The 20,068-nt window shown below is 42.8% G+C and overlaps 2 protein-coding genes across 2 annotated transcripts; one reads left to right on the top strand and one right to left on the bottom strand.

The window, feature by feature from the left end:
• Positions 1 to 55: 55 nt before the first annotated feature.
• On the top strand, positions 56 to 5,320 carry LOC311436898 (galectin-related protein A-like). The gene is made up of 4 exons (XM_084519445.1): positions 56 to 194; positions 2,982 to 3,070; positions 3,832 to 4,006; positions 4,389 to 5,320. The coding sequence occupies exons 1-4, from the start codon at positions 168 to 170 to the stop codon at positions 4,530 to 4,532; spliced, it is 435 nt and encodes a 144-aa protein (XP_084375571.1). The 5' UTR covers positions 56 to 167; the 3' UTR covers positions 4,533 to 5,320.
• Positions 4,387 to 19,940, bottom strand: PLEK2 (pleckstrin 2). Its single transcript, XM_084519443.1, has 10 exons — positions 19,345 to 19,940; positions 15,741 to 15,990; positions 13,040 to 13,204; positions 11,859 to 12,040; positions 11,051 to 11,142; positions 10,530 to 10,717; positions 10,032 to 10,133; positions 9,026 to 9,109; positions 7,693 to 7,771; positions 4,387 to 6,857 (listed from the first exon to the last, which is right to left on the bottom strand). Exons 2-10 carry the CDS (start codon positions 15,786 to 15,788, stop codon positions 6,730 to 6,732), a joined length of 1,068 nt encoding a protein of 355 aa, XP_084375569.1. The 5' UTR covers positions 15,789 to 15,990; positions 19,345 to 19,940; the 3' UTR covers positions 4,387 to 6,729.
• Positions 19,941 to 20,068: the final 128 nt, after the last annotated feature.

The following is a 20,068-nucleotide window of genomic DNA, read 5'->3' as shown; positions in this document are numbered from 1 at the left end:
AGCTGCTTGGCTGGGTGGCGTCCAGGCGCTGCTCGGCAGAGATAACCACCACCACCACCCCACATCCTCCCTTTATTCCAAGCTTTTTGTTTGTTTGCGTCCTCACACGAAACAAAAGCTCCTCCGGGGACTCCTGCAGTGGAGGCCAGTGTGCATCCAGAGCAGTGATGACAGAGAAGGAGAGGTGTCCCAAAGTAAGTGAGCGAGGGGGTCCCCAAGGGCTACTGAATGGAAAATATGGGAAGGGGGCCATGTCCCCATGCATGCGCTGGGACTCACCTGCACAGCCCATGAGGTGCTGCAGGAGCTTGTAGCACTACCAGCCATGGGGTCCTGAGTATTTCTCACCCATGCTGTTGTCTTGGTATCAGCTGAGGGTTGGCACGTAAGTAGTCATGCCTGTGAGCTTGTTTCAGCTGTGATGGAAAAGCTGGAAGTGTTGAAACCATGCAGTTGTTTTGATCTATTCAGTTATGATTCTATAGGCTTTTATTGACTGTACTTCCTATGGTGCAGTACTACAGAAACTATTTCTTGACCTACACCAACGATGGTTAAGGGGCTGGAGTACCTCTAGTATGAAGACAGGCTGAGGGAGTTGGGGTTGTTCAGCCTGGAAAAGAGAAGGCTCCAGGGAGACCTCATTGCAGTTTTTCAGTACCTAAAGGGGGCTTACAGCAAAGCTGGATGGGCACTCTTTGTCAGGGATAGGACTGGGGGGAATGGTTTTAAACTAAAAAAGGGTAGATTTAGGTTAGACATTAGGAAGGAATTCTTTACTGTGAGGCTGGTGAGGCACTGGAACAGGTTACCCAGAGAAGCTGTGGATGCCTCATCCCTGGAAGTACGTAAGGCCAGATAGGACGGGGCTTGGAGCAACCTGTTCTAGTGGACGGTGTCCCTGCCCATGGCAGGGGGGATGGAATTAGATGATCTTTTAAGGTCCCTTCCAACCCAAACCATTCTGATTCTATGGTTTATCCAATTTGATTTTAGGTTTCTCCTTAGAGCCAGACTCCTTGTTTGAGGAGCTGTTTCCTCATGTCATATCAGGTGGCTGATGCTTTGCTTTTGTTACGAGGTTTACAACATACCTGCTGGAGTTACCTGCCCAGTTCTGCAAGAGTGAATGTACATCGTTAACAATGATCAGTAGAGCTGTCATTTCTGAAGGGATTTTTCTTTAATTTCTTCTTACATTGGTGTTGTTAGGAGTTCGGGGTACATTAATATGTCTGTGATGTGGTAAAAGTTGGCTGGATAGAAACATCTAGGAGGGAAAAATTGTTTAATGTCATCTTCAAAGAAGATATAATTAGTATATTGAAATTAGGAAGTGGTGTATAGGTGAAATATTTTTCATCTTGAATTCGTGTTCGCATTAAGTAAGCTGGTACCCAGTAATTCAAAAATCTAACATTTTTGAATTCTAACGTACTACATTCTAACATATTTTCCAATCATCTGAATTTGAAAATATGTACGAAATACCCATAGCAATGTACACTTGAATGGAAACCCACAGGTTTCCATGCTAATGTAGTGCTTGTAATAGCCAAACTACTAAATGAAACACATACTGTGCAGTTCTTCTAGCAAAAAAAAAGTCTGTAGTTTTTCTTTGGAACACTGGAAGGATAAGGCACTTTTTATCTGTAGCAGTGTCTGTCGTGCACTGGCTTGGACAATTATCAGTGTTATGCAAACTGCTATTAACTCAGTGTTTCACAGCAGCTTCTCTCCAACAACGATGCATTTGGAGTGATTACATGCCACAGCATAGTACGCAGAATGCCCCTACTATTTGGTTCCAAAATCTCTCTTACTTTTCCATGCTAACCATTGCCTCTGTTAGTTTCTCCGCTGACCCTCAAAGCAGTGAGAGAATTACTTGAAAAATGTAGCTCTGGTCTTCCAGTGGAGTTTTCAACTACAGAAACAGGAGAAAAGTAGATCACCAAAAAGTGATGGCATTTTAAAGGTACTTAAAGGCACATCAGGGTCTACCTCTGATAAATACAAAGAAGAAATGGAACTTCTGACTAAATACAAGGAAGCAGTGTGAACTGCTTAAACTGACCTTTACTCCATCCCAACCCATTCCGTGCACTGTGAGCGTACGGAGATTGACCTCCGCTTGCTGGCTCTGCCTCAGGGCCCCTCAGCCTACCTCCTGCTCCCGACAGCAAAAAGCCAGTGCATCTCTGACAAATCATTTCTCGTGTGGCATGGCCACAAGAAGGTGACAGCCAAGGAGGATTAGCTACCTCAAGATGACAGCCAGGGATGATTAGTATGGGGCACGTGTTAGCTGGTACCAGTGTGGTTGGGATCAGGTAGAGGAGACAGTGGTGTTTCTGTCCAAACACAGGGTTTGTGGTGGCTTTATGTCCTGGCAGAGGACAGAGACAATCCGACCTGGTGTGAAGCCTTTTGACACCAAGTTAACCTATCAACATTTGTTAACAAATTTGAGTTGACAGAGTAAATTCACACATGGCCTGCATCATGCTGCTGCAGAGCTTTTAATCTGCTCTGTGGAGTGCTGTCATGACCTGATTTTCTGTGTCATTAGACTGTTGTGTCATATCACTGGGTTGTCTGAGGTGTGGCAGTTGTCTGGCTCCTGTCACTTGAGGCACAAGGCACCTCGACAATGGTGCTGATCACATCTGCCCAGGCAGTCCCAGCAGTACTCACTGACCACGCGTGCCTGTCAGGTATGGCACAGGTACTGCGGCCCTCGTCACACACCCTCCACCAGGGTCGATGGTCCTGGCAGGCAGCCACCAGGCCGGCATCAGTCTCTGTGGTCACGTCAGCCCTCCTGTTTGCCTACAGTACCAGAACTGACAGACTTCATACTAAAAGCATAAAAAGTACTTAAGGGGGGAGATATTTTAAAATGCTCTTTATATATAAAAATGCAATCAGGCTATCAGAGGTAACCTACTGCGGCTCGTTTCCCCTCTCCCCTGTAGGTGGAGCAGTATGTTGGTGAAATTAAAGGTGGACTGAGACCTGCCATGAGAATCACTGTCATAGGGATGGTACCTTCCAATCCCAAGAGGTAGGTGGGGGTCACCTGTTCTCATATGCCCTCCTGCATGCCTTAAATTCAGATTTCTTGAGTGCCTGTGCTCTTTGGGATGAAGAAAGACATACAGATTCATCATTTATGTCTCTATTTATTTTTTCTGCTCTTAAATTAAGATGAGAATGTTGAGAAATGATTCACTATTTGGACTTTCTGACTGTTCCACCAGCATTTCTACTCCTTGCCTTTGTCTAAATATGAACTAGAGGGGGGTGAACAAGTGGCATTCCTCTTCCAGGAACAGGTGCAATTCAGAATCCATATCTAGGCTGACTGCTCGTGGCTGGAATCAACACCACTTAAAAAATCAGTGGTTTTGGCATGGGAATTGTAGGTCCATTGCTCTCTTTAGTCTAGATGACAGCAACTGTGCTATCATTACACTTTTTTTGCATCTTTGGCAATCAACTCCAGCCCTTTCACAAGTGAAGCGTTTTCTATAACCTCTTTTAGGACACAAATTGGAACTGTTATCCACAAATATTTGTTTCATTTCAATCACAAGAGAGGGAAAACAAAATCAGAAGTCACTTGTGTCCTACTGGAAACTGGAAGAGAAACAAAGAATGTCTTGTTCTCAGCCCTTTCTGCAGCTTCTAAGCCTGTGCAGTCCCTGTAGGAGTCCCACATTTTGGTGTGAAAATCAACAGCTGTCTCTAGTCCTTATAAGCATCTGCATGTTCCCCATGTCCTTTTACAATTCTGAAATCCACAGTCATTTAACTGTTTTCTAGCTTTTCAGTGACTCTGCTCTGTGATCCAGTGGATGCAAACAAAGATGTCGGGATGCTATTTACAGTTAACTTTAGTGACAAATCCATCACTCGAAATGCACGAATTGCTGGGAAGTGGGGGATAGAAGAGAAGAATATTCCCTACTTTCCATTTACAGCAGGGGACACATTTAAGGTAATTTTGGGGGTATTATGCATAGGGTGGAGAAAAGGAGAAGAACAGGGCTGAAGGCTATTTGTATCACCTCAAATTGCTAGCTTTTGAAATTGCCAGGTTAAGAACCTTGGCATACTAGTCTAGTATGGCACGGAGAACAACAGTTCAGGCCCTCACAGGAGACATACATTTCTTTCTCTAGTTTTACTGAGAGAACTCCCTATAAAGAGTTTAATAGTATTATCTCAGCATAGAGTAGGTTATTTATCATGGGCGTTTTAGAAGAATTGGTATACTTTGTGTTTCACTGTCACTATTGCATGGGGTTTCTAAGGCCATGCTGTTGAAATCAGCTTTGCTGCTGGCCTCTGAAGCCCTCCCCTGTCGTTTTGCGTTGCAGATGGAGTTCTTATGTGAACACCAGCAAATACGGGTCTTGCTTGATGGACGGCAGCTCTGTGACTTCACTCACCGCATTCAGCCCTTGAACTTGGTGAAGGCTTTGCAGATCACAGGGGATGTCAAGCTTACCAAAGTGGCTTGAATGAACAGTGACCACAATATCAGCATGGGACAAAGAAAAATGTACTTTCCCCTATCAACCTCCTGGTTGATTCTGTTGAACTGGAACTGTGTCTTTTTCATTTGCTGATATGTTTGAAATACACTTCTTTTTTTTTCTAATACATGCTCAAAATTTGCAGATATGGCTGGTCCAGATAGATCAGAGGGCCTCTGCTGAGGTACTGTGTCAGTATCTCAAACTGCAAGACTTATGATGCTATGCAGTATCCAGTATCTTCGTGGTTCCCTCATGCCCCAGACATGGAGCTCAATCCTTTGTTGTGGCCTGGCTGTTACCCTTGTCACTAGAACTGGGCACTGTGCAGGTACTGAGAATGAGAAAAGGGAATTGGGATACTTCCTTGTAAGTGAACAAGCGAGTCTGGAGAGCTCCAATAAGTCTCAGACTATCAGGAGAGAACTGCTTGTCCGGGAAGCTCTGCTCAGTGAGCATGAGCTCTATGTGCTTCCTAGTAGGGAGCAATAAATATCTTACCACCATCCCTGTCTCTTGCAGGTAGAGTTCTCAGGGACTGAAAAGTTTCAACAGTTGTAGATTTAACAATCTTCTCTGAACCAGCCCTCTGAAATTATACCTGTAGCTGAAACTGCATTGCCCATTTCTGCATCTGATTAAAACTGCATCTTTACTGGCAAATTTCTTTAGTAGCTTTGTTAAATATTTGAAGGCAAATGAGTGTTATGCTGTGATTTCATTGCTGTATATTTATAAAAGAGTCCCAAATATGTGACTGTTAAAATACCATAGCCGCTGGCTTTGTCTCTGTTTTGATTGCTTGGTAATAACACAGGAAGAAGTAAAAAACCTCTACATAAGAGATTTTTTATTTTTTAAATACATAACTCAGAAGGCAAAAAATCTGTAAAAAGATGGTTCTATGGATAGAGGGCTATCAGATTTCTCTGTGACTTCATGGAAGATATATAGCATGCTGTCTCCAGAGTAGTTTTGGGGACCACAGAGTCTGTCAGATACAGGTACTCAGACAACAGAAGGATTTTGTAAAAATAGAACATTGGCAGGCTGATCAGATGTTTCAGTCATCTCATACATTCCATTCTACTCTGGCTCTGTGGACAATGTCTCACTTCCCATATTATTCTAAGTTTAAGGTGTATGAAACCATTATGATCATATACTCCAACTGAGAAAAATTATGTCTGAAGAGGACAGGAGACTCAAATGCATTGAACTTTTTTTTTTTTTTAATGTATGTTTAATGATATCAGCATCAAGCTTGCTAGACAAATAATTGAAAATTTAATTGCTTAAAGTAAAAAAAAAAAAAAAAAAAGGCAATAATGAGAATTGCTATTAGAGTTCTCAGTCCCCATGGTGCTCCACATAAATGGATTCATGGTGATAAACATGAGGAAGTCTTGCTTTTAGGGCTGAGTGATTTTTTCCACTACAGTCAGCACCAGCCATTGTCTGGAATAACTGCCACTGATCGGATACTCAGGATCATGTAATACCATGGGTTATTAACAGCACAAGAATAATGTATGTACTGGAGATGAGAATCCTTTGGTCTTTTCTGGCATAACAGAGAGGCAAACAGTAGAGCAGACAGATGGACAAAGAGCCCCCCGGTCTGTTTCCCAGTAGCAATTATCCCAGCACATAATTGTGACTTAGCACAGAATTCTTTCACAGTGTATCAGGCAGTCTCAGACACCAGGACCTTTCAGACTATGACGTTGTTCACACACCTCGATTCAATCCATGTGAAATAACTAAGTTTATGAGCCCCTTTATAAAGGGGAAAGGAGGAAGACATTTCTGCTTTAGAATAAAGCACAACCTGGATCTGTCAGATATAGACTGAATACTTGTACAAGAGATTCCTTTTTCTTCCATCTTGGAATAGTATATCTCATTGTTTCCTTGTAAAACATCATTTGTCTGTATCCACCTGTCGTCCATTGTCTCTTGGTTAGACAGTAAATTCCTGGTGGAGAATTATTCCAGATCTGCGTGACTCCTAAGCACCTAGAATTCTGGTCTATCAGGAATTTGCTAGGTGTTATGGAAATACAAATAACAAAAATAAAATGCCAAATAAAAAAAAAAAAAAAAAAAAAAAAGCCAGACAAAGGGAACAGGAAACTAGGTCACAAGTGTGACTTTTCCTTTGCCACTGAGTCCACCTTACTCATGTCAGTGGTTTGATTGCCTCAATCCATTGTGTTCGCTCTGCCTTGGAGCTGGCCTGGATATAATAATGAATGTCATTTTTGGTGATGATTTTGAAAAGGTTGCCTTGTACATTGCCCTTGACTCCTGCAGAGAGAAAAATGTGACAGATCACGAAAGTGCACGGAGAGCTGCTTTGCAGTAGGTAGGATCTTACTGGAGTTGTACACTGGAGAGATGAGCTCTCCACCAGTTTGTGCAGTAGGTTAGATTTGTTCCTGCCCATCTCTGCGTTCCTGTTAGTAAGGAGCTGCATTGTTCATCATGGCCCTCCATCCTGGACAGCATCTTTTTAAAGGCTCTGTCTCTGTCTTCAGAAAGATATTCCCTATTTGTGATCCACATATTGTGCTTACTATAATAAAATAAACTGCTTTAATAGCAGAAACACTTACTTGTGAGGTTGAGGTTCTAGACAAATGCTTAAGCTAAGCTTATTCTCTAGCAGAATTGGTTTTTATATTGCTGTCTTTAGGTCTCCTCTACATCTGGATTCTAGCAGATCCAAATGAGAGTACATACATGTGGAGAGGACACATGAATAAAGGACAGCATCAGGGGTGCCTCAAGACTTTGAATTCAACAACACCCAAAAAGGCATTTCCTCTTTGGCTGTTAACTCCGAAATATTAATCTATATCTTGAGACTTTCTTAGTCACCTGACTAAGAACAGTCCATAAAAAAACAAAAAACAAACAAAAAAACCCTCAGGATATCCAGAAGTAACTCTAAAAAAATTCCTTTATGGGACAGCCCATCAGTGTGGGGATGTCTGATGAGATAACTTCTCTCACTTGCAAAGGAGAAGAAAAGCTAACCCACTCATTCGTACACCCAGCCATAAACACAAGCCCACTCCCAAAGACTGTGTTATTATAGCATAGGTATATAAGTAGCAAAGTCTAGAGGCTCGTGCTTTACCTGCTGGGACTCCATTGTCCTCCAGAGCTGAGACAAGACAGCCACGAAGAGAAAATCCACCTACTGGCTTGTTTTCTTCCTGCAAAGAAAAGGGAAATGAGGCTTAGCTGCAAAATATCGTAATTGGAATAATTTCCCAGACCACCCCAATTATTTTTATGAAGGTGGAGAAGTAATGCCAGTCTTTCTGGATACAAAACATCCAAGTCACAGAAGTCAGAACATGTAATTAAATGTATTACTATTTTGTTTGTGCCTCAGACGTTTCTTTGATGTTATCTGGAAAGGGTGGAGACCAATTAAAAGCACAAAAGGTAGGCTAGCAATCACATTTCAAACCTATGTACAGTTTTATCAATAACAACCCATATTAAATATATGCATATACACATACACACTTCTGCAAGTTGTTAGCTTGCAACTATTCACTGAGCCTGTATGGAAAAAATCTGACCATTTTCACTAGTAGGCTGGCTCTTGTGTCTGAACTCTAGACTCCAAAGTTCAAGTTTCTAGCATTACAAGGGCAAGTTACAATGCAAAACAAAACAAAAAATCCCAACAATAACAAAAACCCATGCCCAAACCCCAAACCAAAAGAGACCCCACACACAAACAAAATAAAAACAAAACCCACACAAAGAAACAGGCAACAAAACATGAACCAGGCTCATAATTTCTTCTCACTGTTATGCTGTTTGTGTTTTCTTTAAAAATTACATGAAACGTTGCTATAATGTATTCATCTTAGTGGCCTCTTGGGCTCTGCAGTAACCCCGTGCATCGGGGGCTGATGGATTCACATGCCCTTCTGGCTCACTCTCGTTGTGATGGGTTATATCCCATGATGACAAACTCTACTGTTCCTTGAGCACATTTAAATCTGAGTGCCAGAAATTCCTGTAAATATTTTGGGATCAACGAGACCCCATTCAGTGTGGTAAAAAGAACACAGGAACTCCTAATAGCAGAATCACTGTCAAGTGATGGGATGTCAGCCGAGAAACACCACAGCCCAGAAAGAACCCCTGCAGGATCGTGGTCCCAGACTGTGTGGGTACAAGCAAAAGAGGAACCTCTAAACTGCTGCTCCAGAGATAAGGAAAGGGAATCTCAGTGAGGAAATGATAGGCAGGGAACACAGGGATAGAAAATCATACAAGGCCAACCTCCTAGAGTAAGGCCAGAGAGGTCTTATTTCCCAGGACATCAACAGAAGAATCCAGGAGATCTGGGAGAGAGAAACATTTATAGCATGACTGTGTTGTCTTTTCATTATAATATTTAGGTCTGGAAGAGGATTTCTGAGGGTACCAACTCCACACTCACATACCTTAGTGGGGTCATAGTAGTGCAAGAAAGCAGGATCAGCTCTCAAAACAAATTTCCTCACCTTCCAGTTTTTCCTCTTGTGTCCCTGCAAAATGGAAGAATTAATGTTAACACCCGTAAATATCTCCTGCAATTGTCACTTTCCTGCAGGCTCTATGGAAGGCCTAAGTAGGTACTGAAAATAGAAGTTTTGCAGACAACAGAGAAAAAAAAAATGTCATCTTAATAACTCCCAGGATTTTCTGCCTAACATCCTTCTTCATAGATTGATAATTTTTTAGTCTCTCCTTTCTTGTACTGAAAAATCACAGTTCCTCATACAAAGATCCAGAATAAAAATGTGATCATGCAAGGCAGGCAGGTTTCCTTCTGCAGGTGGCTGTGTTATGCTGTGAACCAATGTGATTGATCTTCATCTTGCTTGTGGCAAGGGTCTAAAACTAAGTCTCGCAGTCTAAGAGTTGGAATCCTGTAAGCAATTACCACTGACAGGTTAATTACACTTGAAGAAAACAGGACTCACCCCCAGCAGAGCATCTGTGCGTGCATGAGTGACTGTCCACAAATTAATGCCTACTTCATGCAAAAAACAATCTTCCCAGCCTTGAAGTTTGGCCATGGCCAGCAGAACATCATAGCTGCTTGCACAATCCCAATGGGATAGGTGTGATCGGAAGGACAGGGGATCCACTTGGTGTGAATATAACAGCTCCGGTGGAGTTATGTGTGGGACTTTTGTTTTCAGTATTATTTTATACCTTTCAGTACGCACTCAATATATACAGAATATCCAATGAATCCTGCAGTAGCAGCAGGTTCCATAGCTCACATCCTTACAGCCACACACTCTTCACTTCATGATCTCTGATAACCATGTTGATGGGCAATTTAAGTCTGCTGGGCACAACTCCCCAGCCATGCCTGTGTAACTCTCATTCATTCTCCCTGCAGCCATAAGAGCTGTCATTTTTCTTGCTTCACAGTGAAGGTTCAAAGATTGTATTTACCTGTTTCACTAAGAATCCTTGCTTCACAATCATGCCACTTAATTCAGAGATGTTAAATTGTAGCTCTTCCTTGGAGCTGAGCATTTTCTTACTGCTCTCAGCCTGCAAACACAGAAAAGATGGCTCCACTTTTATTTTTAATCTTAAGGACAAAGTTCTGCATTTGATTTTCCTTGAGCTGTTTTTAGTGCTTTTTTTCCCCCAAGTGAATTCTCTATGGCCTCTATTAAATGCAGACACAGCAGTGCCAAGGGCTACTTTTTTAATGCCAAATTACCTTATTTGTACATCCTTCCACATCCATGTAGATTATTATTATTATTTTTACAGCAAAAGTACAAGCACTAACACTACTGAAAGCCCAGAGCAGTGCTTGTTTTCACAGCTTACATATTTTGCCTTTGTGTGTGTGCTGTGTGTCCTGCTTCAGCACTGCCTCAAATGAAATGCATGACCACAGGCAGAGGAGCTGCCTCTGCTGGCAGCCACACCACTTACAAACATGTACAGTGCAGTGGAGTCGTCAAGGAACTGCTCCGAGAGGTCGCTGTAGCGCATGGCCTCGATGCTGCGGGTTCCCACAGGCTTGGTGAAGTTCTCCTCCATCAACATGGAGGCCAAGGTGACGGCCTCAAACCGTGACACAGCAAAGCTGTTGGAGATGAGCCAGTCCACCAGGGCAGAGCCTGCAGGGAGAAAGGCAGCCCTCAGACCAAGGCAACCCACTCTTCCAAGGTGAGACTAATGTCTCCTGCCATAACAGGCCTTCCTTTGACGAAACACTTTGGCACCATCACAAAGGCTGTCAGTGAAGTGCAAGGTTGACTGAAAGAGTGGGATCCTATGTATGCTTCCATATATCCACAGAGCAAGAGAGAAAGGTGTTGGACAATTCAGCTGCACCAGTACTTTCCAGTGGGCCATAACTGATCCCACCATCAAGCCAGTGCAGTGGCTCCCTTGTCCCGGCAATGTGGCATGTCAGATGTGAGGAAGTCCTTTGTCTGCGGCAGGCATACCTGTGAAGGTCTCTTTGTATCTGTTGCCTTGCTCCAAGTTGCGGGTCAGCTTAATTCCAGTACTGCTGTCACGCATTTTATCCACTATGTGGCTGTAAAAGAGTACACAGAACAATGTCGCTTTAATAGAAAGTCAGGCAGAAATTGTCACAGGCTTCTGTCAGTGCCCAGGATGTCCTAATGATTACCAGCATAAAGCTTGGAAACAATCTGGATTAGTTTAGTCCTGAGTTTGTTGTAGGAAAACTTTATTCTCCCAATGCACAACACTAAAAAAGACACCTCATGATATATCTTTTATTTTAAAGCACTTCAAACTGGGCTACAGTCAGATTCCTTTAACCATCTCAACACAAATCAAATTCATATCACTTTCCTATTTCTTAACAGAAGTTCTCATTTAACATGATGCACCCTGGAAATCCTAGCCTGGATTCTGGCTGTCAGCTTTGAAAGCTCACCAACATGGCACGCACAGTTATCACAGTCTTGTTGTGACCTTACAACTTGCAAGGTAATGCATCTCCTCAGTCAGAACACCTCTGCAGCTGGCTAGCTGCCTTCAAGCCAACAGTGGCGTGCCTGTGCAGAGCCCCTAGACACCCAAAAATGAGGGTCAGGAAAAAATGCATTCCTGTGCCCTGACAAAAGTGTGTGCAAATCCCGGACAGAGCAGCCAGTATAGAGGCTCCTGGCCATGAAGGAGCAGATCTGTGCAGAGAGAAGCTTCCCTTGACCCTCCCCGTCCAGCAGCTCAGGTACTTTGCAGACTACAGCGACAGTGGAAGATGAAACTAGAAGCACTTACTGCAGGCTGATATTCTCCAGCAGTTTGAAAGAATTCTTCATTCTGTGAAGCTCTTGCACCTGCACTGGGTGACCAGCATGAATGGCTCCGGTGATGTCCAAAGCCCAAGAATCTCGCTCCTCTCTGGAGCAACATTCAAGGAAATAGTCTGTGTTGGTTTTTGTCCTTAGTTTGATGAGTAGCTGTGGAGAGAGAAGTGCAAAGCAGTAATAATATTTAGCATCAGTAATAACATTTAGCTCTTGCCCTCCACTTGCATTTTGCTTCTTTCACCACTAGCCCAAGTGACAAATTAGTGGGATATGGCATCCCTCTGGGGTAATACTGGCCTGAAGGATGCTGGATACAGCTCAATTTTTTGGGGAGATTCTTTTATCCTTAGATCCCTGGGTTTTTGGTTACAAGCACGGTTTGTATATATGGAGATAGTAATTCTTGAAAGAGAGCACACTGCCCAGAAACAGGATGACACAGGAGCGTGCTGCTGACTGTGGAGTCTTCACATCCAGATCTCTTGCTTATCAACAATGAAACTCTCACTAGGCTCATTCTTCCATGAGATGTACTGAAATAGTCAGCAATTTACACAGTCATTTCCCTTCTGGCTCTTCTGAGGGGAAGTCTGCATGACTGCTGCCCATGGCTGAGTGGAAAAGCCCAGGAGGCACTTTCCTTTCCAAAGCCTTTTTGCTGCAAACTTTCCACAGCAGTGAGGACCCACTGGGAAAGGAAAAGGGAGTCTGACCTGTCTGCCTGAGAGCCCTGTGTGAATACAAACAGTGTTTACAGCCTCTACCATAGATGATAAGCTGTCTTTTTTCCCCATCCTTCTCAGGTTTAATTGAGCTGCTCATGTCCCCTCTTCACATATTGTTGGGATGATGCATTTGCATTTATTCTTCCATGTGTGTGAGGCTTTTTTTTCTCTTTTTTCTTTTCTTTTTGCTAGTGACTGCACCTCAGATTTCAGCACAGGGAATGACAAAGACACAACAAGGCAGTTAACTGCTAGTCCTGGTTACACTGCAAACAGCAGTTTCGCTTTTAGTAGGCCTACTTCTGGTAACACATGCCTCAGTGATGTAGTTATAGAAACCAAATAAATCAGGAGGAGAGGAAAAGACAAGAGAGAAATTAGAAAGCGAGTGTCAGCAAGAAGGGATACATTTTTCTAGACATACCGGTCTGTTCTCATATTCCAAGCATGGACAAGTAATAGTGCAGCCATCCAAGAGGATCCTGCCCTTTGGAGAAGACTCCTTCTTGCCTCCTTCAAATTTATAGTACAGGAGCTTATCCTGAAGCAGAACGAACCACCTTACTTTCCAGTTATGAACGACATGTCCCTAGAGGGGAAGAAATGCACATATTAATACAAGCATTGAAAAATGTGTGTTTTCTTTTTTGTTTTCATGTAAATACCATAAGCCAATAGGGAACCATATGAAAAGAAACATGAGAAGTCATCGTCAGTCCTGATTTCAGCTCTCCCTGAAATACACATCTTAAGCAATGAAATAACCCAGTTCCACCAGTGTAAAAACAGGAAGCAAGAACAGAAAGGTGCTTTGCTTTCTCCAGCAGAAACAACATTCTTGCTGGCAAGAATTGTTTCTTGCAAAAGCTCATAAGAATTATCTCAAAGAGCCGTCACTTGGGTGCGTGCCCGCCTGCTGACAGCAGCGGGCAGGAACAGGGCTAAATCTGAATTAGTGAGTGCGTCGGCGTGGTCGGCAGCTCTAGGAGACAAACCCTTTCTCTGCAGTGCCCTTGAGTGTTCATCTGTTTTGTTCATTGTCATTTTGGTTGTGGCTGTAGGTGCCAAGTGGTCCAGAGAGTGCTTTGCTGTGTGACTTGGCTGTTCATTACATCCCCTCCTGCTGCCAGCTGGTGCTTTATTTCTATCCTGCCTACCTCCAGCTTCCTGGGCTAAAATGCTCCCTGTGCTACTGTTTTTTTGGCAAACACTCTCTTTAATGGCAAAAGACTGAGCAATGGCTGCTGTCAGGTACATCCTGGGTTATATGGAACAAAATACCTCTTCCTTCCCCTCCATAAACAGCCCCCGGCTGTCTTTTGCCCAGCTGCATGGGAGAGCGAGCTGAGCGAGGGCTGGCTTCGACAGGCTCGGTCCTGTCCTACAGGGTCAGGTCCCGCCTCATGGTGCAGGAGCTGCCTTGTGTTCCTGCAGACGGTGATGGGAGCATCACAGCCTGCAGGCAAAGCCCGGGCACAGGCAACTCTGACACCTGGGAGAGGTGGGCACGGCTAGGAGGAAGGAACATGCAAGGTCCAGTCGTGGCAGGAATCAAAGCTCATTAACTTGCTATGAGTAAAGGGGAAAACCAGCAATTTCCACAGAAGTGGGGTAATGAGTCTCTAAAATCCAGGGCATGTTAGTTCTAATGTCTGCTAGTCTATACTCAACACAGTTAATCTAGCTTGGTTTTGTTCTTCCCTTCACCTTCCCCACTTTTTTACCTGGTGCACACTCCCTTGTCCACTTCTCCTTTGCTACGGTTCTTTTCTTTCTCACAGATTTCCTTTTAGAACGTGACATTACCTTTTTTTCCTTCAATTTTACCTGTCACACATTGCACTTACACATTATAATACATAATTCAGTCATTTATAATGGATTTATACTTCCTCCTTGCATCTGCTCTTCTTAAGAAATCCATTTCCTCTACTTGACCCCATCCCTTTACTTTATTTTTTTTCCCCCCTCTGGATCTCATTCACTCCTCCCTCAGTGTCCTTTATTCATCTCCTTTCTGGCCTCCTTTCTATCCAACTGCACACCTCGGTGCTGGTGCACAGCCAGCCAGCAGTCACAGCTCAGCATGCTGACGACACCCCTTCCTCTCTCAGACATGGTGCCTCGGCTTCCCCTCTCTAATTCGGTAGTCACATAAGAGACACAGAACACGACTGTAGCCCAGAACCCAGAGCAGGAGCTGGGGCTGCTCTGCCCTCTCCGTGGAAGGGGCAGCAGGGCATAGATTGGATTTCCCGCGCCCCGCAGCCGTGAGCCCTGCCAGGAGAGCTCCCGACAAGAGTTACCGTCGCGGTAGCACCAGAAGCAGATACGTACTGTAGGAAAGCATTTCCCAAGGCGTGGCAAAGCTTTGAACAAACCTTTGAATTGCACTTCAAGTGCACAAAGACCATATTAGTCACTGAGACGGACTTGGTACGGAAAGCTGCTCGTTCCCCCTGCACCATTGCCCTCTACTAACTGATTCGATCCCCTGAGGAGAAACGTTGGGGAAGGCTGAAAGCTGTCATGCTGTCTTTCAGTTGATTTCTCCATGTTTCAGCTGAAAATTTCTTACAGTGGAGCTTTTGGGGTGTGCAAGAAAAGTTGTATCAGATACATTTCCATATTCATATTGCTCTCACCCTCTTTAAAAAGAAAATCTCTTCCCCATCCTCTCACACACCCTGCTCAGCTCTCTGCTTAAGAAGGCACAAACTGTCCTGAGAGACTTTCCAAACATCTCCCCTCTGCCCACCGTCCTGTGGCCACTTTCCCTGGTGCCACGTAGCCTTTCACCAGGTACTATTACTTTTGTGTGCCCTTTGCAGAGGTGTGCCCTAGGTGCAGATGTACCGGCTTTCCACAGACTGAGGCAGCAACACTGATAGCTCGCTCACTTTCCTCTGGGCAAACGCCAACATGGGGAACTGGAGGGAGGGCAGGTAAAGCCTGGAGCTTCCTCCACAGGAGCCTGTAGGGATCTGGAGGAGCTCCTCAACCCCTGTGCTCAATGTGCTGCCTTGCCAAGAGCCCTGGCTCCATCGGGTCCCCTCTCAGGGGCTGTTTCCACCTTTGGAGAGCATCGCGCGCAGGAGCCCTCACGGCGCTGCCGCAGCACCTACCCGTTTGACGAGGAAGCCCTCCTTCAGCACTCCAGCTGCCTCCTGCATCACAGCCAGCCGGCAGGAGAGATGAGCCCCCGCTGAGAAGAACCTGATCCCTGGCAGTCTGTCTCTCTGCACGTGAGGAGTTCAGGCAAGCTCATTTTTCTCCGCGACCCTCCTCCTGCGTGACGTACTCTCCCTTCCCTTTTTTCTCCCGCTCTGTGAGACATTAGTTAAACATTGAGCTGGCTCTGATACATTACCTGCCCTGCGGGGAGGAAAACAAAGGGAAGTCTAAAAAGGATCTCAAAGGGATTTCATAGAATTCAGTATAGTAAAAAAGCCACCCTTGAGTGACTAAGCCAAGGTAAGCAACAGCTTCACAGTGACAAAAGAGGTGAGACACAGGAACTGCATAGGAGGGAGAAGCAGAGTTATAAAACTATCTCAGAAAAGTCCACTCTATGGCATAAAATTTCTCATCTAATAAGCATATCTTCTAGGGGTTCTACAGATCAGAATACCTCGAGTGTAACATAATGAATATTATAATTACAATGAGAATTTTACATATCTTAAAATAATTATATAGTAATTTATTTTACCAAAGAAGCCCAAATGTCTCCCAAAGCCCACTCTACTTTCAGTAATCCCTGGACATGTAAACCAAGATTCCCAGATATGCCTACTTCAACCGAATATCCTAAATCTCTACGTAAGCAACTACTTGGGTTTTCAGAAAAGTGGTTTGATAAATAAGCCCAGTGCAGGAACCTCTTGAAAATCTTGAGAGCTTTTGAAACAGTGCCTTTTCTGTGCCTGAATATGAGCTCGAGGTGTTTTTTTTTTGTTTTGTTTTTTTTTGAAAACCTTGGCCATGATAAATCTATTTAAGTCTTGAAGAAATAAGCCAGTGTTAGTAACTATTGCAGACAGAGCTGCTGTGTATAGTCTTTGCTGTATTGTTAGCATTCCATGACTTGCAGCCAATTTAAGGTGATATATGTGGATAAAGCTACAGACTGTGATAAGAAAAATGACGTACAGTAAAACAAATAACAAAAGCACTTGTTGCTATGCACCCACAAAAAAAGAGTCCAGAGTTCTTAGGTAAGACAAGTTGACTCACGTATCTCAGTCTTTGCATACTGGATCAGATTACTGGTCATACTTTCCTGTATTGAGGAAAAGGAACAAGCAAATCATTACCTTATCTTTATATTATTTTTCTAATTTCTAAGGTGGAGGGAAGAGTGAGATACCAAAAAAGGTATTCAAACATGACAACATGCTGGAGACTACCCAGAGAACAACTCTGCATAGACCACAAGAAATAGTGTGTAACTGAAAACTTTTTTTTTTTTTTTTTTTAAATCCATTCCTGTATAAACAGAGAATATGCTAGCTGAGGTTTCAGAAGCAGCCAACCCACATGAAGTGCAGAGCTCCTGCTATACTCCCTTTGCCACTTTGGAAAGGGAAGGCAGGCCCATGACAAGCAGTTGTGTAAGTCAGTTCACATTTAGCTGGTTCTTCAGGCTGTTTGAACTGAGTTCAGTAAGCTTAACAGCACACCTACAGGATTAATTTTTCTTACAGGTACGTCGTGTTCTCAAATATAGCACTATAAATTTTCGCACAGAAAAATATTTTTGTGACCTGAAATTAGAAAGTAACATTTTCACCTTTTTTTTTTTTTTTAAAGAATGATCTGTCTCTGTGTATATGCATAAATGTATACACAAATAGAAGTATGTACAGAAGTGGAATCTTGGAATCAAAACTGAGGAAGTCAGCAGAAAAAAAAGTCTAGCTCACTGAATGCCCCATATATCAGAATTAAACTAATTCCTCTACAAACCTGCACTGCTCCACCACTGTTAAACTTCAGGTAATAACACACGAACAAGTCACAAAAGGAAGCACACAAGGACATGACCAATACTGAATCAAAGAAAAAAAACCTTGAGTCTAAGCAGACAAGATACATTAACACCACATTTGTTTCCTAGACCAGCACACTTTATACAACCAGCTCTGGGAGTAGTGTTCCACTGTACTGTACTTGAGGTTTGACTTCACATTGCTTGGCTTGTTACTGCAGGCAATCCGTAACAAGGTGGGTCAGGTAATTCCATGCTAGTGAGGACAGGCAGAAGCTTGCAGGGGGCTCTCGCTCAGACAGTGATTTCAAAATTACACAATAACCAGCCCTGGTCGAAGATCTGAGCAAGTGAGCTTTTTTTTTTTTTTTTTTTTCCCCAGCATGCAGACCACCCACAACACTACAGGAGTTTCTTGGCAAAATTACTACTAGCAATGAAAAATTTTATTCTCAAAGTGCTGGTGAATTTTGAAGCAAAATTTCCCTAGCTGGTCATTAAACAACAGGTTTTGTATCAGGTTTATTTATTTATTTTTTAAATACAGATTTTTTTTTTTTTTTTAATTCTTCAATGCTTCTAAGCATTCTTTCAATACTTGGGACTTTTGTAATGTACACATACCCACCCCCCACTCTATAGAGGTTATTCAAGGCTAATAAACTGCCCATATATTACTCTCTGAGGTTAAGTAAAAACAGATTGCTTGGCTTTGTAGGAAAAGGGTCATATATCGTCAAATGAGTCAGTAGATTTGGGCTGTCATATTCAGGTATGTGCTGGGAAGGCAAGTTCTGGCTTTCAAGTCTTTTGGTAGAAAAGGATGTGCTTCAAACCATGTAAAGCTAGAGAGCTATAGAAAACTAAGTCTTTGGTGGGAATTGAAAACCACTGAGGAGGACTGTTTCATCAGATCCATTTTAACAGGGTATTTCCTAAATGCCAGCATAGTGTTTTAACAAAATAGTACAGCTGAGCAACTGACAATTTTTTTTCCATTCAAAATGACCCCAATATACTTTACACATTACAGAATTTGCATCAGCATGATTAGGAATAGCTATCTGTAGACTTCAGGACCACAGACGCAGGGTTAACTGGAAACACAGACTGTGTTGTTTCATTACTCATACCTCCAGTTTAGTCCCCCACGAAGCTAACAATCCCTGATTAGGAGAACCTGCCCAAAGGACAATCCCCATTGCATGCTCTACAATTTCCATTAATATTATAATGTGAACAGCATCACACGGGGGATTACATATATTCAGCTTTTCCAAAACAGCTTCTTTAAATGTTAGGACTTTGCCCTCCAGTGTAGGACGCCACTAAACCCGTAGTTCCTTTAGGGGATTAGGAATGAAATAAGATGAAAACAAACCACATCAAAATAAAAACTAATGAAACATTTCTAGATATAAGTTAAAGACAAGCGTTCAAGGGTATTCTGATGTAAGAGCATTTTAAAGTTAACTGCAGAAAGGTGGCAATGTTTGAAAACAGCTGTTTAACTGTATTCCCTGGATCAAAGATTTATGAGAAGTTAAATACCAAAGTACAGATCTGGCTACAGAGAACAACATGCCAATTCCACTGCCTCTTACTGACTCCACAAAGCTGTTCACAAAAAACCTACTACATTTATTAAAATGCTTTGTAGGCAAACACAGTTCCAAGCACAGCAGACTGGCTGTGACCGAAGAAATCAGCTCAGTTTGTGCTAAGGACCCTTAACTCACAGTTCACAGGCTAGCAGTCCTTGTAAGCAGCCATCTCAGGGCTCCTTCTTCCAGCTACTGCAACACATGAGAAATATCCAGTTACTGACAGAAATGACGCTCCCCTATTAATGCACCAAGGCAGCTTTTAGAGACATTAATTGTAATCCCCTGGTAACAGTCTTAAGTAAAGAGCAAGACCGGCTCATTTTCAGTGCCTTGCTTTACAGCATTATTTTGGCATACAGGTAACAGAGAGATTTTTTGTTTTAAAAACTTTGTACTTTTGTCAGAGTATCCACATATTTTGTTGAATGCAGGTCAATTCACTGTTTTGGTGAATTGGCCACAATGGAAGAGTTGTTCATAAAAATTAAACCAAAATTATAATTGGAAGAATACGGCTTCAAACCCTGACAAGGCTGTCATATGTAACTTCTAAAAAGAAAATGATTTGATAAAGTAACCATAAAAAACACTTTGTGATGACATGCTCAGGTATTTTCCAACATTCTGCAAAGACTGGAAGTTACCTTTTTGGCTTTACATAGTAAAAGTTGGGCACATGAACTTCTCTGATAATCAAGCACGTATTTCAATACACACACTTTGTGAATGCCTTTTCTAGCAATACCTTGTAGCAATGACATTGTTTGTATTACGGCAACATTAAGAATTCCTACTTAAGGTGCAAAGACTCATTTTTCATCCATTTTTTTTACTTTACTAGCAGCACAAAACATTA

The sequence above is a fragment of the Aythya ferina genome (genome assembly GCF_964211825.1).
Source record: "Aythya ferina genome assembly, chromosome: 5".
NCBI classification, from domain to species: Eukaryota; Metazoa; Chordata; class Aves; order Anseriformes; family Anatidae; genus Aythya; species Aythya ferina.
This window is presented reverse-complemented; position numbering and strand designations above follow the sequence as displayed.